Consider the following 13,021-nt stretch of genomic DNA (forward strand, 5'->3'; position numbering starts at 1 on the left):
GGGCCGAATACTTTCGCAAGGCACTGTATACATACACCCCCTATATTTGGTTAAATGCCTCTTAGCAAGTTGCACCTCAACTGGATGCTTTTAGTAGCCATCAACAAGCTTCTGGCTTCTGGATATTTGATCAGTCTGATGATTGTGGAATCTACAGTTACTTAGAAATGGCTCCAAAAGACCTTTTTTAACTTGTGTAACTCTATAATTCTCCTTCTTAGACGCTTCTGTTTCTTCACCCTCCAGCCTTTCAGTGAGGGCATCCACCATTTTCACAGATCTTAGCTAAAGCTTGAGTCATACTTCAGCACTTCACATTAGCAGCTTTGTACTGTATCTATTAGACACCCTGAAATAATGCTAAAAGCCACATAGATTTAAAAAAAAATATTTGTGTGCAGCTCAACATCATTCTGAAAGTGAAAAAATAGAAACAAAATTTACTGTAGGAGAGCTTGGCAGAGGTGACTTCTGACATCCCACAGGTCTCATGTTAACTCCAAGCCTAGATTATAAATGCAGCTCAACAAGTTTATTACAGATTAAAATGACAACAAAAAAATGACCCAAGTTGCAATTAATCAGGATTATCCTTTAAGCTATGAGAAGACATCTGGTCAGATTTTTTCACACATTATGAGTATAACATTAAACACTGTGATAAGCATGGCAGGACACCTCCAGTGAACTTGTGGATGAAACAAATGTTTGAAAGACAAAAGCTGTTGTGGGAGCCACAGACTTGGTCGGGTGTGGATTTTTTTGGTGGCAGTGGTGAGAAATTCTCTGGGCTTCATTTCTGTAGCAGTCCTTAAAGAGGCTGGAGGAGGAGAACTGAAGTCAGTAAGTCTTCTTCCAGGAGCGGATGTACAGCTGGATTGGGAGAAGAGGGTTTCTATTCTGCAGACTCTTATGGAAAACATTAAAATCTGCCCTCCTCACTCGGTGAAGATAGTCCTCCAACACCACCTGAAGCACAAAGCACCACAGGAGAGTTTGGTTTAGGCTGCAACAAGTTTGACCTAACAAGCTCCAGAATAACCACTGACTTATCCTCCTACAGGCATCTTCCATACAGATATGATTCAGACTTCACAACATGGGGTAGTTGTTGGTAACAGTTTAAGGCAATTGAAGACATTTAAAACGGTATTTGCTTTACTAGCACTTCGGGGCAGTAGAAATAAGCTTTGAATAAAAAAAAAAATTTAAAAATAAGCTTTGAATCCATACAACACTGGCAATCTTTTTTCTCCAGCTACTGTGACTCACTGAGCAAAATAGAGGTGAGTCAGAAGCTTGAAACCAGGCAACGCTTGACGGGGGCCACAAATGTACACTGCTGAGTTTTACAAATGTTATTTTTAAATGGTTTTTATATTTGGGTACAGGGGACAAACTCTCAGTTTGACTGCAGCAGGAAGACAGAAAGTGTCACCAAAGGAATCTGCATGACTATATTCAATACCAGTATTTTATTTTGTCTTAGAAATCTGTGTGATCAAGGTCATGAAGAACTTTGAATTCATACAGTGATTTCCTTGAAGCTGTGACATTTGTCCTCAGCTCTAGAGGTGCCATCTCATCAGTAAGGTTTGAATAAACTATTTCCGTGTTAAAATAAAAGGTGTTTGCCTCAGAGGCAAGTCTGCACGTTTCATGTTCCTCAGGCGTCACTGGCACCACTCTGCTTTCCCCCTGATGTTTCACATGACTCTCATCCAAGCCTGAGATTCATCTGAATCAAACTGCCAGCACGGTTAGAGAACATGAGTGTCCATGTTGGCTTTCTTGTCCGGGCAAGAAGACCAAGCTGGAAAAGCACCAAGCACACGCATACACACAAATAAGTCCACCGCAGTGTGAACATCATAATCTACACTCTGGAGAGCAGAGCGCTTTTTACTGTGTGCAGACTGGAAGGGAGTTACAGAGCTTCTCTGTGCTGCTGTAACAGGTCAGTGCAGCGTCATGATTATCAGCTGAAATCAGTTTCTTCAGCATCAGAAAACAGCTTCTGTGTGCAGGTATAAACCATAAGGCAAAGTCATCTTAAAACAATGTTTTCCACTTGTTGTGTTATTAGAGATAAAAGCGGTGTTTTATTTTTAGTTGCTGGGAAGTATTGACCACTACTTCCTTTGACAATTACAAAGTTTATCACTTAAGCGCTGTAGAGTAAAATCTTCTGGACATCCACACTTTATTAATGCTATTAATAAAATTTTAGAAGCATCCATTTATTTATTCAGCTTCAGACAGATAATGATTTAATTTCATGTATACTAAAAATAACTTTCTTTTACTGTCTTGTTTAACTGAAAACAAATTACTTTTTGGATAATACTGTAAATGTATTTATCAAAGTCACAGTAGTCTCAGTACTACCTATTTACTGCTGCTGAAATTTGGTTCCACAGCACTTAGTGCCTGTTGACTGGTTTTTAACAACCTCTTTATATTTTGATGTCAATATTTTTGTCTTCTACTCGGGAAACACGAGATATCTGAGTTGGTAGATATTTGTTTATGCAGTGAGATAACGCGCATGTAGCTGCAACTTAATGATAACAGCAAGTAAAAACATGTCTTGATTTTCATAGTCAACACTTGAACATGTTGTTGATAATAAAGCAAATTGTTTTGATTGATTGTACTATGCCTCATTCTCAAGGTGCCTCAGACTGATTCAGTCAACTAAATACTAGTCCATCCCAAAAATTGGATTGTGAAAGTTTTTAGTAATTTAATTCAAAAAGGTTAACTTTGATATATTCTACATTCATTACACACAAGATTAAATATTTCAAGCCTTTTCTTTGGTTTGGTTTAGGCTCCTTTACCAGAAATTACTGCAGCAGTGCAGTGTGGCATGGAGGCGATCAGGCTGCTTTGATAGTGTCTGTTTCTCATCTTCCTCGGGACCATGCCCCTTAGAGTCACTATAGGATTAATGTCAGGACAGTTTGCTGGAACAATGAAGCGCAGCAATCACATGCTTAGCAAACCATTTAGTAGTAGTTTTTACACCATTGGTGCTACAATATGTCCTGCTAGAAAATGGCTCTCCATCGCTAACGCATCTCCATAAAGGTTATTAATAGATGGAAGCATGAAGTGCTCTAGAATCTCCTGGTAGATGGCTGCACTGACTTCAGACTTGATAAAACACAATGTACCAGCCAACACCAACAGGTGACAGGACCAAATCATCACAGACTGCAGAAACGTCACACTGAACTTCAAACACCCTGGATTATCTCCACATCTTTCTCCAGAATCTAGGACCTTGATTTCCAAACATTTACTTTCATCTGAAAAGAGGACTTTGGACCACTGGACAGTCCAGTTCTTTTTCTCCTCAGCCCATGTAAGACGTTTCTGTCGTCTCACGTTCTCCAGGCTGGCGTCGGTGGAGCTCCTGATGCACTGACGCCAGCCTCAATCCATTTCTTATAAAGCTTGAATCGACGTTTCTTTACAATCCTCCCAAGGAGACAGTGATCCCTGTTGCTTGTGCAGCTTTTCCTGCCACAGCTTTACCTTCCAGCCAATTTTCCATTAATATGCTTTGATATTGCGCTCTGACCAGCCAGCTGTTTCAGAAAGCAGCTTCTGTGACTTATCCTCTTTGTGGAGGGTGTCAATCATCTAGAAAACTGTCAAGTAAGCAGTTTTTCCCATGACTGAGGTTGTCTGTACTGAATTGGACCAAGAGATACACAGTATTTATACTGTTTAAATAGTAATTTATTCAATCATGAAATATTTTGATAATTTGAGATACTGGTTATTTATGCTATGACTCATAAGCATCAAAAATCATTTTTAAAAAAGGCTTAAAATATTTCACTTTATGTGTAACGAATATAAATGAGAAAGTTCAGTTTTTGAATTAAATAATTTAAAGATTTTCAAAAATTTTGAGATGTACTACTAGTTACATGGATCAAAAACATTTTCCTCTCTGCAAACCTACAAAGGCATTTAACAATGCTCCAGGAGAAAAAAAAACAAAAAAAAGCAGCTTTATCACATTTCTCCTGTGGATACCAAACTGAGATTACAACCTCTGCCTGCATCATGAGCCACGCACATACTATGACATCTTGCGTATTATTTTGTTGTAAAAATGCATTTCTATAACAGCCATCCATCATAAAAAGTTCTGGGGCTTGGATCGTTTAAAAAGAAAGAAAGGAAGAAAATCATGTGATGCACATTTGCGATTCAAACATGGACCTCAAAATTTCAATGTCAAACTGACCCAACATTCATGCTGAGGATGATAGCTGGTGATAAGAGCTGCCTGTGCAGCTACAAGTCACTGACCAAACAGTAGTTTTTGGATGAAGAGTCCACAGTGTCCAACCCTGAAGGCAGCAACTCAGGTCAGCAGTGCAACTACGAGCATGCACATCTATTTTTTTTTTTTTTTTGCCCAGCATTTTGTGCCATCAATTTTTGCTCCCGGGGTTGAGCTGCCAATGATGAGTAACATCCTGAGGCATCTGAGGAAGGACATTCAGCTGAAATGGCCTGAAATTAGTGTTTTGCCCACAAGCAATCGTTGCTCACTACCAGCCCTAGTGGCCAGATTTGACCATTTCTTACTTTCCCTAAAAAGAAAACCAATTTGAAGGTTTGCTGTTTTAACAAACTGTGGGAGACTGAGCTGCAAATAAACATGTGCAAGTGGTCATGCAACCCTATGATTTAACCCTGCCAGAATTTAAATCAGGTGAGGTTTCTGCACAGCTGCTCTAGAGGAGGTGCTACACATAAAATCAAGTTTTCTCAAACATCAGCTCAGTGGTTCGAACCCAGGCCAGGCCTTTCTGTATGGAAGCTGCACAGTCTCTATTCTTGTGTGGTTTCTCCTGCTTTCTTAATCTCCACGATTCTTAATATAAAGAAAAAAAGTATCCCAAACCAAAGGGAAAAGATCCAGACTTCTGCCAAAATAAAACGTTGTGCTTTCTGAGCTTTCATCCATGACAGATATGCACCTACGTGCCCTAATTTTAAATGATTTCTCCTTTAAGCAGAACACCATCAGTGATTTATTTTTTATTTTTTTTAATTATTTCCCTCAACTTACATCATTGCTGCACAGAATAATCAGTTCTGTGAGCAGTCTCCTCTCAGCGGATCCTTGTTTGTCAGAAGTCTTAAATTCCTCGATTCTTAAAAAACATGACTTGCATTAATTTTTAGTTATTAGATAATACTCCATATATTATCTGTCCAAAAGAGGACAAGAGTACCGCAGAGCATGTGACAATGCTCTGCGGTGTAAGAGTGAGAAAAAGAAACTTTGTTTATAATTGAGGCCATAGTGCTGGAGGTGAACTGAACAGTGTTGGTAATTTTCTGTCTACCTTATTAATATCCAAGAGAGACGATGTGGATTTCTAACTTCATTATCTTATTTAGCCCCAAAAATAACTCTAAGAGAGAGAGAGGGGAGAAATTTTCGAGCCTAAAGGAATGTTTTAAAAGTCAATTTAACTCTTGATAAGAAGTGATGAGGATAAACGTGTTTGGGTGCAAGAGGAGTCTGAAAAATTGCTTAGCCTTGGTCTCAAAAGAAGTCTGTTTTTTGTTTTTTTTGCTAATCTTTCTAAACAAAAAGAGGAATCCACCAGAATAAATTGATGTTCTCAGTTCTTAAAAGCTTTTCATGGGAGGTTAATTAAAGCTGAGTCACTTTAAGACATTTTGTTGGCATATTTGACATTCAAATCAATTTTCCCAAAATAAATAGTGATTTTATATCAAGCATTTCAGAAGGCACACAAAGAAATGTCACCATCAAATTGTCAAAGAGCAAGCCATGACTGCATTATTTGACTTACAGTGGGAAGGAATGCTGGAGCAGCAGCTGCTGGAACGTTATGGCTAAAGGATCGTGCCTGAAGGAGAGAGAACAATAAGCAGAAATTAAACAGAGAGAAAAAAAAATCCACACTTACCCACACACGCACCCACACTGGCCTTTTAGGGTTGCTTTTATAGAGATCTTTCACCCACACAGAAACAACAGGAAACAGTTACATCTCATGTTTGCCTGTCACCACACAGCAAATACCTTAAACTGAGCTCTGGGAGAGACAGGCTGCTTAAAGTGAAGAGTTTCTGCAGGTGTATTTTCTGTTTTGTCTTTTTTGTGTTGTCGTGGACATAACTAACATATATTTGTGTTTTTATTGTCATAAAAAGGGACAAATGTAGCATATTGATATATATTCATATAAACTGCGACATCAATCAAATCACTATTTTATAATCCAGGTTCTCACTTTTACCCAGATTTTATTGTAATTTGCTAAAGTGGTCTTAAGCAATAGTTCTCCAGACTTCCAAGTTTTTCTTTGGCCATTGGCTGCTTTTTCACTCATTTTGAGTCCAGTCCTGAACATTTTCAGAGGAATGTTCTTGTTTAAGCCACTGACCCATGAATCATTCAAGCTTAGGAAACAAGTGGAGGACAAAAGAAGCAGTGAGCCTGTATTTGAAAGTCACGTCCTTAAGAAAGAAGAAAAACAGACCCGAGAGACGCATTTCACTGACGCAGATTTGATGAATTCAATTTTTTTCAGCGTAAGAGCTTTTTCCATGCACATGTTTGTGAATGGGGCCCATTATTCTTTACTCAAGTTTGTAACCTGTGTGTGTGTGATATATATATCTCCACTCCACTGCATTGCACTTGTATCTTACACTTTGATGCGTTCACCACATTTTTTAAGCACAGTTTGTTATAATTCAGTCTTTCACCCAATTAACATTTATTGTTTTTTGTCTCTTGGGGCAATTAAATTTCTCAGTTGTTTTTTTTATCATTTTAAATATGCATTTTTTTTTAAAAACATGATGCACTCAGTGGTAAAAGTTGTGTAAAACTGCTCTTTGGTTAATTAGTGTAATCAGGGGGAGGAAAGTAAATGCATTAAATCTATTCATGGCAATGAAATCATTTATATTATTTTTTACACTGTATTATCACACATGTTTCAACCATTGACCACAAAACTAATTGGTAGAAATGTGGCTCAAATCAAAGTAAATACTGATGAATGTTTGGGAAGCAGCTTAATGAAAAAAGCCTCCTAAAGTACAAAAATCAATGAGGCATGTAAGTGGAGGCTAATAAATCTCCAAACCAATTAGCTCCCAACTCATTAAAGCTACATTAGGAAGACAATACAAAAATTAAAGACATTTTCAATTACCCACCATACTCTGGGTGCAAACATGTGCAAGACGTAGATCACAGCAAGTCAAAGCATTATCCCGTCACTGGTGTTCATTTACATTTTCAAAATGGCACAGCTTTTTGCTCATGCTGTTTTGAGTGGACTAAGAGGTGTTCAAGGGTGTTACAAAACACACTAATGCGGAGGAGAATTTTACTTCATCTCGTCTCTGAAACGAGTCATAATTTCAGTCAACAGGTGCTGCAGAGGCATTAGGCAAAAATATATGTTGTGAGCTTGGAGAGCCTCATTGTGATGCTGCTGCTGCATTCTTTCAAGCAGTCTGAGTGTTAAAAGATCAACCTGTTTATGTTCTATTGTAAATATCTCACTGAAAGATAAATATCTCATACCTACAGGTTTCCAAAGCCTGATTATTTCACTCTGCCAAAGAAGCACCACTACTGTCCATCATTTGCACTGGGTGAACACAAACAGTTTATAATAACCAAAGGTGGCAAGAGTACAAACATTCTTTACTTAAGTAGAAGTACAGATACTTGGGTTAAAAAAAAAATCAGGGGATTCAGAAGGTGACAAAACCTAAGATCAGTTGTAGTGGCTCAACATGGGGAAAAGAATCACTTTCTATTGTGAACTCCAGTAGCTTTTCTTTGTGTACAGGCTGTGATCAGCTGACCCACGCTGCTGCGGCTCTGAGGTTTACTGCTTTTGCAACAAAATGCAACCCAATATTTCACAAGCTATCCTGGCTGACTTCCATCCCCTATACTGACAGTATACTGTCTATACTGTCTTTATATTAAACAGTATACTGCATTATAAAGTTCACTTTGAAGTTGGCTGTTCTCCAGTTCCAGCTTGCATTGCACTTTTTCAAGTTTCACTACTGCTTGGTCAGTAGTTGGTGAGTGTTTGCAGACAAGTCAGAGTCTTCCATGCAAACTACATGTATGGGCAACCTGGCAAAGCAATCACAAGGAAGTTATTGGTGCAGAGGCCTCTTCGGTTGGTGAGTAGTTGCCAGAAGTTGCCATTTGAAATCAGTCACAGTCATGAAATACACATTTTTCTCCAGTGACCAGAGGTTGCCAGAGGATCACAGACCACTTTCTAGGTCTATGTAACTAAGGCTAATTTGGCCTTTTGTTTTGGTTAGAAAATGAAACAATGGGTAGTTATAAGCAGTTTTTGACATTTACAATAAAGGCCAATGAACTTTAAGATGAGAACTACAGCAAAAACAAGGAAGTCACAAAATGGCTGGATGATGAGAAATATTCAAATTCTCTGGTTCAGGTTTAGAAGTCTTCCTCTGTGGCACGATATTCTCAAATGAGCCACAACTAGCCCTCAAACTTCAAAAACCACACAAGGGTGCTTACTCATCTAATGTGCTCTCTTGCTCTCATGCCTCGCCTCTCAAGAGAAAATGAAAAAAGGTCATTTGCTATACACTTTGTTGTTTCATACACCTTCAGCCTTGTGGCACTTGTTTCACATGGGATATGGTGCTGAGTGTTGAGCTAATTATTCTCAAAGCTTTTCTTTGATGTATTGTGCCTTACTTTGGACAAAAGTCTGTGCCAACTGAGTACATGCTGCTGGCTTTCTGGGATTTACAATTCTAAGTTTCATAAACTGGTGAATCATTTATAAAAGCAGCACTTTAAAGAACCTGTTCTTGCAATGTCCAACTACCACACAGGAATGACCCATTTGCATGTGCATTCACTGTGGATTTTACTGTGTAAGTGCAGTACATACGTGTTGCAGGTGTACATGAGCCTGACTGGCGATGTCATACACCACATCCCGAATATTCTGCTCCTGGCTCCCACGGATGAAATCCTCCTGAGAAGCTCCATGCTGGAGAGACACACAATAGCAATGTTTTTGCATTGAGTTCACAGCTGTTGCTTTAATTTGACAACAAAAACTATATCTGCAGTTCAGCTGTATCCATTTTAGGTCCACTTCCCACATGAGCCAAGTCTTTCTAATCTGTTGAAAAAAGTTTAAAAGCACCAAGTTGGCTCCTGGAGCACCGGCAATGAAGTGTGACATTGTGCTATGAGGGGATGCCACCCCCACACTGTAGCAGAACTCGGGGTGAGCTTCAGTTTTTGACTCTGGTCATCTTTAACAAACCAACAATCCTCAATTTAATTTGGTTAGTAAGGATCCATATTCATGCTCATGGAGTCATCCTGGGTTATAGTTTGTTAAATCCTTCAAAGTTTTTAGCTAACAAGAACAAAAGAACTGAAATATGTAATGCCATACACATAGTATGTGATTTACAAAGAAGGCTAAAATATTTTATAATAAAATGAAATTACATAGAAGACTCAGAAACTTGATGTTAAACTCAAAGTACAGTGATCCCTCACCTATCACGGGGGTTACGTTCCAGAGACCCCCGTGATAGGTGAAAATCTGCAAAGTAGCAGCGCTATACTTATTATAGATTAATTTTATTATTTATATATATTTTAAGGCTTTATAACCCCTTCCCACACTCTTACTACAACATGAATGATGAAGATGAAGAATTATGTAGCTGTGCAGTACTGATGACGATGAAGGTGGTGCAGTATCTTCGCCCTCGGCCATTACTTCTATTTCCGCTAAAGTGTAGGCGTAACTTCTCTCTTCATCCAAGTGATGAACATAGTTACAGGGTGTTACAGAAATACCTATATACTGCAAAATCCCACAATATAATGAAAATGCCGCAAAACAGAATTAGTAATTTTTAAAAAAAAATCTGCAATACAGTGATACAAATACACGATATATGCGATACAGATTACAAATAAGTCATTACCCTGTCAAAAGCCAAAGTAGTACCACTTTTTAATAACAGTTATTAATCAAAGTAATGCAACTTATGACATTTGATAATTTTTCTCACCAATGTTTTAAACTGGCAAACAAAAGTCCTTTACAGGGTATGAGGCAGTATTTTGTTTTTATTCTTTTATTTTTGTGGAACAAGCACAAAACAATAGTTTTTGTTCATAAGGACCCCAAAAGGGTATTCTTTCAAATATTGTAGAGTCTTTACCTTGCAAGATTAAACACTTAAACTAAACTGAATTGAACTGAATTGAATTACCTACAGTTCATTAACCAAAAAAAAAATTTACCATATCAAAATGTAAGCAGCAAATCCTTTGCAATGTATTTGAATGTGGTAAAGGCTTCCATTCCAGTGTTTTGTGGTCTTGACTGCATTAAATTAGATTTAAAGATTTTTTTTAATGCCAAACACAACTTAATTTAATGCAATTTAAGACCTCATTCTGCAACAGGCAGCTAGTGAAAAAAATAACTAAAGTGTATATGTATATCACAAAATCTATTCAATTCAATCCCCTAGCTTAATTGCCTTTTTTTTTTCCTGATATGATCAATTAACACAACCTGGATCCAGATAAACACAAACTAACAAAAAGAAAATAGGTGAAAGGTATTTTATTCCAAGGTGAATAAACCATTCATGAACTAAGACTGAACTTAACACCTATTTAAGTGACCAAATTTTGTGCTTTTCCAGACCTGCAAACACATCACCTTTTAATAAGTTATTTCAACTGGGCGGATGAGGCGACATATTAATACAACTCCCACTTGTGTGTCTGAATATGTGGCCACATAATGGTGTGATCACAAATCCAGGCCACTAACAAGAAGAAAGAAATCAATGGCTGGGGTCTTATTATTGACATCCTGCAGTTTACACGGATCATTAAAGCAGCAAAGGCTTTTCTATTTATTTCAGAAGCATTGATTCTTCTGCGCCATGAGCAGTTTTCCTCCAGCAGAACAAAAAAAATATATAAAAACTTACATGAGCAGGCTGCAAGCCTATTTACAGGTATGTTATAGTTAAAAGGAACAAAACTGATAAACTGTAAAGTATAATTTAGAAAAATTAGAGAAATAGTTACCTCCACACAGGGTTACATTAACAAAGATTAATCCTCTTTATCTGTAACATCTTTATATTGTTGCTCTGTGACTATTTATAGAATATCTCATGACTAATATTTGGTTGATAACAATAATAATTCCTTTTGTACTCTGGACAATATTTCCTCAGGGTTCAAGGGTTTTTGAATTCAAAAACTAAACTAAATTTGAGATAGTGCTGAAGCAGCTTTTGGTAGAAACAGAAAGTAACAGTCAATGTCTCTGTAAACATAATAGGCAACTGTTCGTGAAGTCTGATACCTACTGGGACTTTGTAGAGAACAAAACAAACTGAAAGTTCTGCTGTGTTCCAAAATTACATCAAAATATGACAAAATAATTCAAAATAATAAGAAGAAAGGCCTGGGTAAAAATTTATTCAGTGTATGAAAAGCTTCAAAACTGGAAGATTTTTCAGATTTACCAATCGACTGCCTTCAGACCACATGTCACCTTTAGTATTGCATGTGAAGTTTTCAGCTTCTCACATAATATACCATTTTGCTGAGTCAGGTCCAAATTGTTGACCTTTTGTACACACCACCTCAAATTATCCAATTAAGATGTAACTTAAGTGTAGCGTACTGCATATGTTCTCTATGAACATGTGAAAATTCAAGGCCTGAAATCATATCTGAAACTTCCATCTGACTAAGAGTACTTGACAGTCAGTAGTTTTACCTTCGAACCTATCAAAATAAAAACATGAAAAAAAAAAGTTATATATTCATTTTCTGCAGTATTTACATTCACTGACCACTTCATTAGGTACACCTTGTTTGTACCAGGTTGGGGCTCCTTTTGCTTTCCGAACTGCTTTAATTCTTCATGACACGGATCACCAAGATGCTGGAAACATTCCCCAGAGATTTTGGTCCATATTGACATGATGTCCATGATGTGAATCTCCTGTTCCTAAAGGTGCTTTTATAGTATTGAGAACTGGTGAGTATAGTGGCCATTTGACTACAATTAACTCAATGTCATATTCAAGAAACAGTTTGAGATGATTTGAGTTTTGTCACATAGCACATGATTATTCTGCTGGAAGCAGCTTTCGGAAGATGGGTACACTGTGGTTATAAAAGGGTGGACATGGTAATCAACAATACTAAGATTGTGGGTAAACAATGCTCAAATTGGCACAAAATATGCCAAGAAAATATCTGCCACGCCATTACACCACCAGCAGTAGCCTGAACCGTTGATAGAAGGCAGGATGGATCTATACTTTCATGTTGTTTACGCCAAATTCTGACACTACAATCTGAATGTCACAGCAGAAATCAAGACTCATAACACCAGGCAATGTCTTTACAATCTGCCAAAACTGACACTCACTTTTATATTTTTTTAGGGCATTCTCTGCAAACCCTAAAGATGGTTGTACGGAAAAATCCCAGTAAATCAGTACTTTCTGAAATACTCAGACCAGTCCACCTGGCACTAACAACCATACAGTGCTCAAAGTAAATTAAATCATATTTCCTCTCTATTCCGATGCTCAGTTTGAACTCTGGCAGGTTGTATTGGACATGTCTACATGCCTAAATGCATTGGGTTGCTGCCATGCCATTAGCTGAACAGAAATTTGCATTATCAAGCTGCTGAACAGATCCTAATAATGTGGCTGGTGAGTACATGAGAAACCTGTTAAATTAAAATTCAGTCATCTCTTCATTCCCATCTTGATTGCACGGTGGCGTAGTGATTAGCACTGCTGCCTCACAGCTAGAAGGCCTGCGTTTGAATCCACCTTGACCCGAGCCTTTCTGTGTGGAGTTTGCATGCTCTCCCCATGTTTGCTTCGGTTTTCGCCGGGT

The 13,021-nt window shown here is 37.8% G+C and overlaps 1 protein-coding gene across 2 annotated transcripts in view; it reads right to left on the minus strand.

The window, feature by feature from the left end:
• Positions 1–13,021, minus strand: part of ndufaf6 (NADH:ubiquinone oxidoreductase complex assembly factor 6) — a 26,587-nt gene continuing 13,566 nt past the window's right edge. For both annotated transcript variants that reach the window (XM_030749578.1, XM_030749579.1), the window contains exons 7-9: positions 8,988–9,089; positions 5,859–5,915; positions 1–969 (exon numbers count right to left, since the gene is read on the minus strand). In XM_030749578.1, coding sequence (XP_030605438.1) covers positions 841–969; positions 5,859–5,915; positions 8,988–9,089 — 288 coding nt within the window. In that variant the 3' untranslated portion in view covers positions 1–840. The remainder of the gene's footprint in view (positions 970–5,858; positions 5,916–8,987; positions 9,090–13,021) is intronic.

Source organism: Archocentrus centrarchus, chromosome 16 (genome assembly GCF_007364275.1).
Source record: "Archocentrus centrarchus isolate MPI-CPG fArcCen1 chromosome 16, fArcCen1, whole genome shotgun sequence".
NCBI lineage: Eukaryota > Metazoa > Chordata > Actinopteri > Cichliformes > Cichlidae > Archocentrus > Archocentrus centrarchus.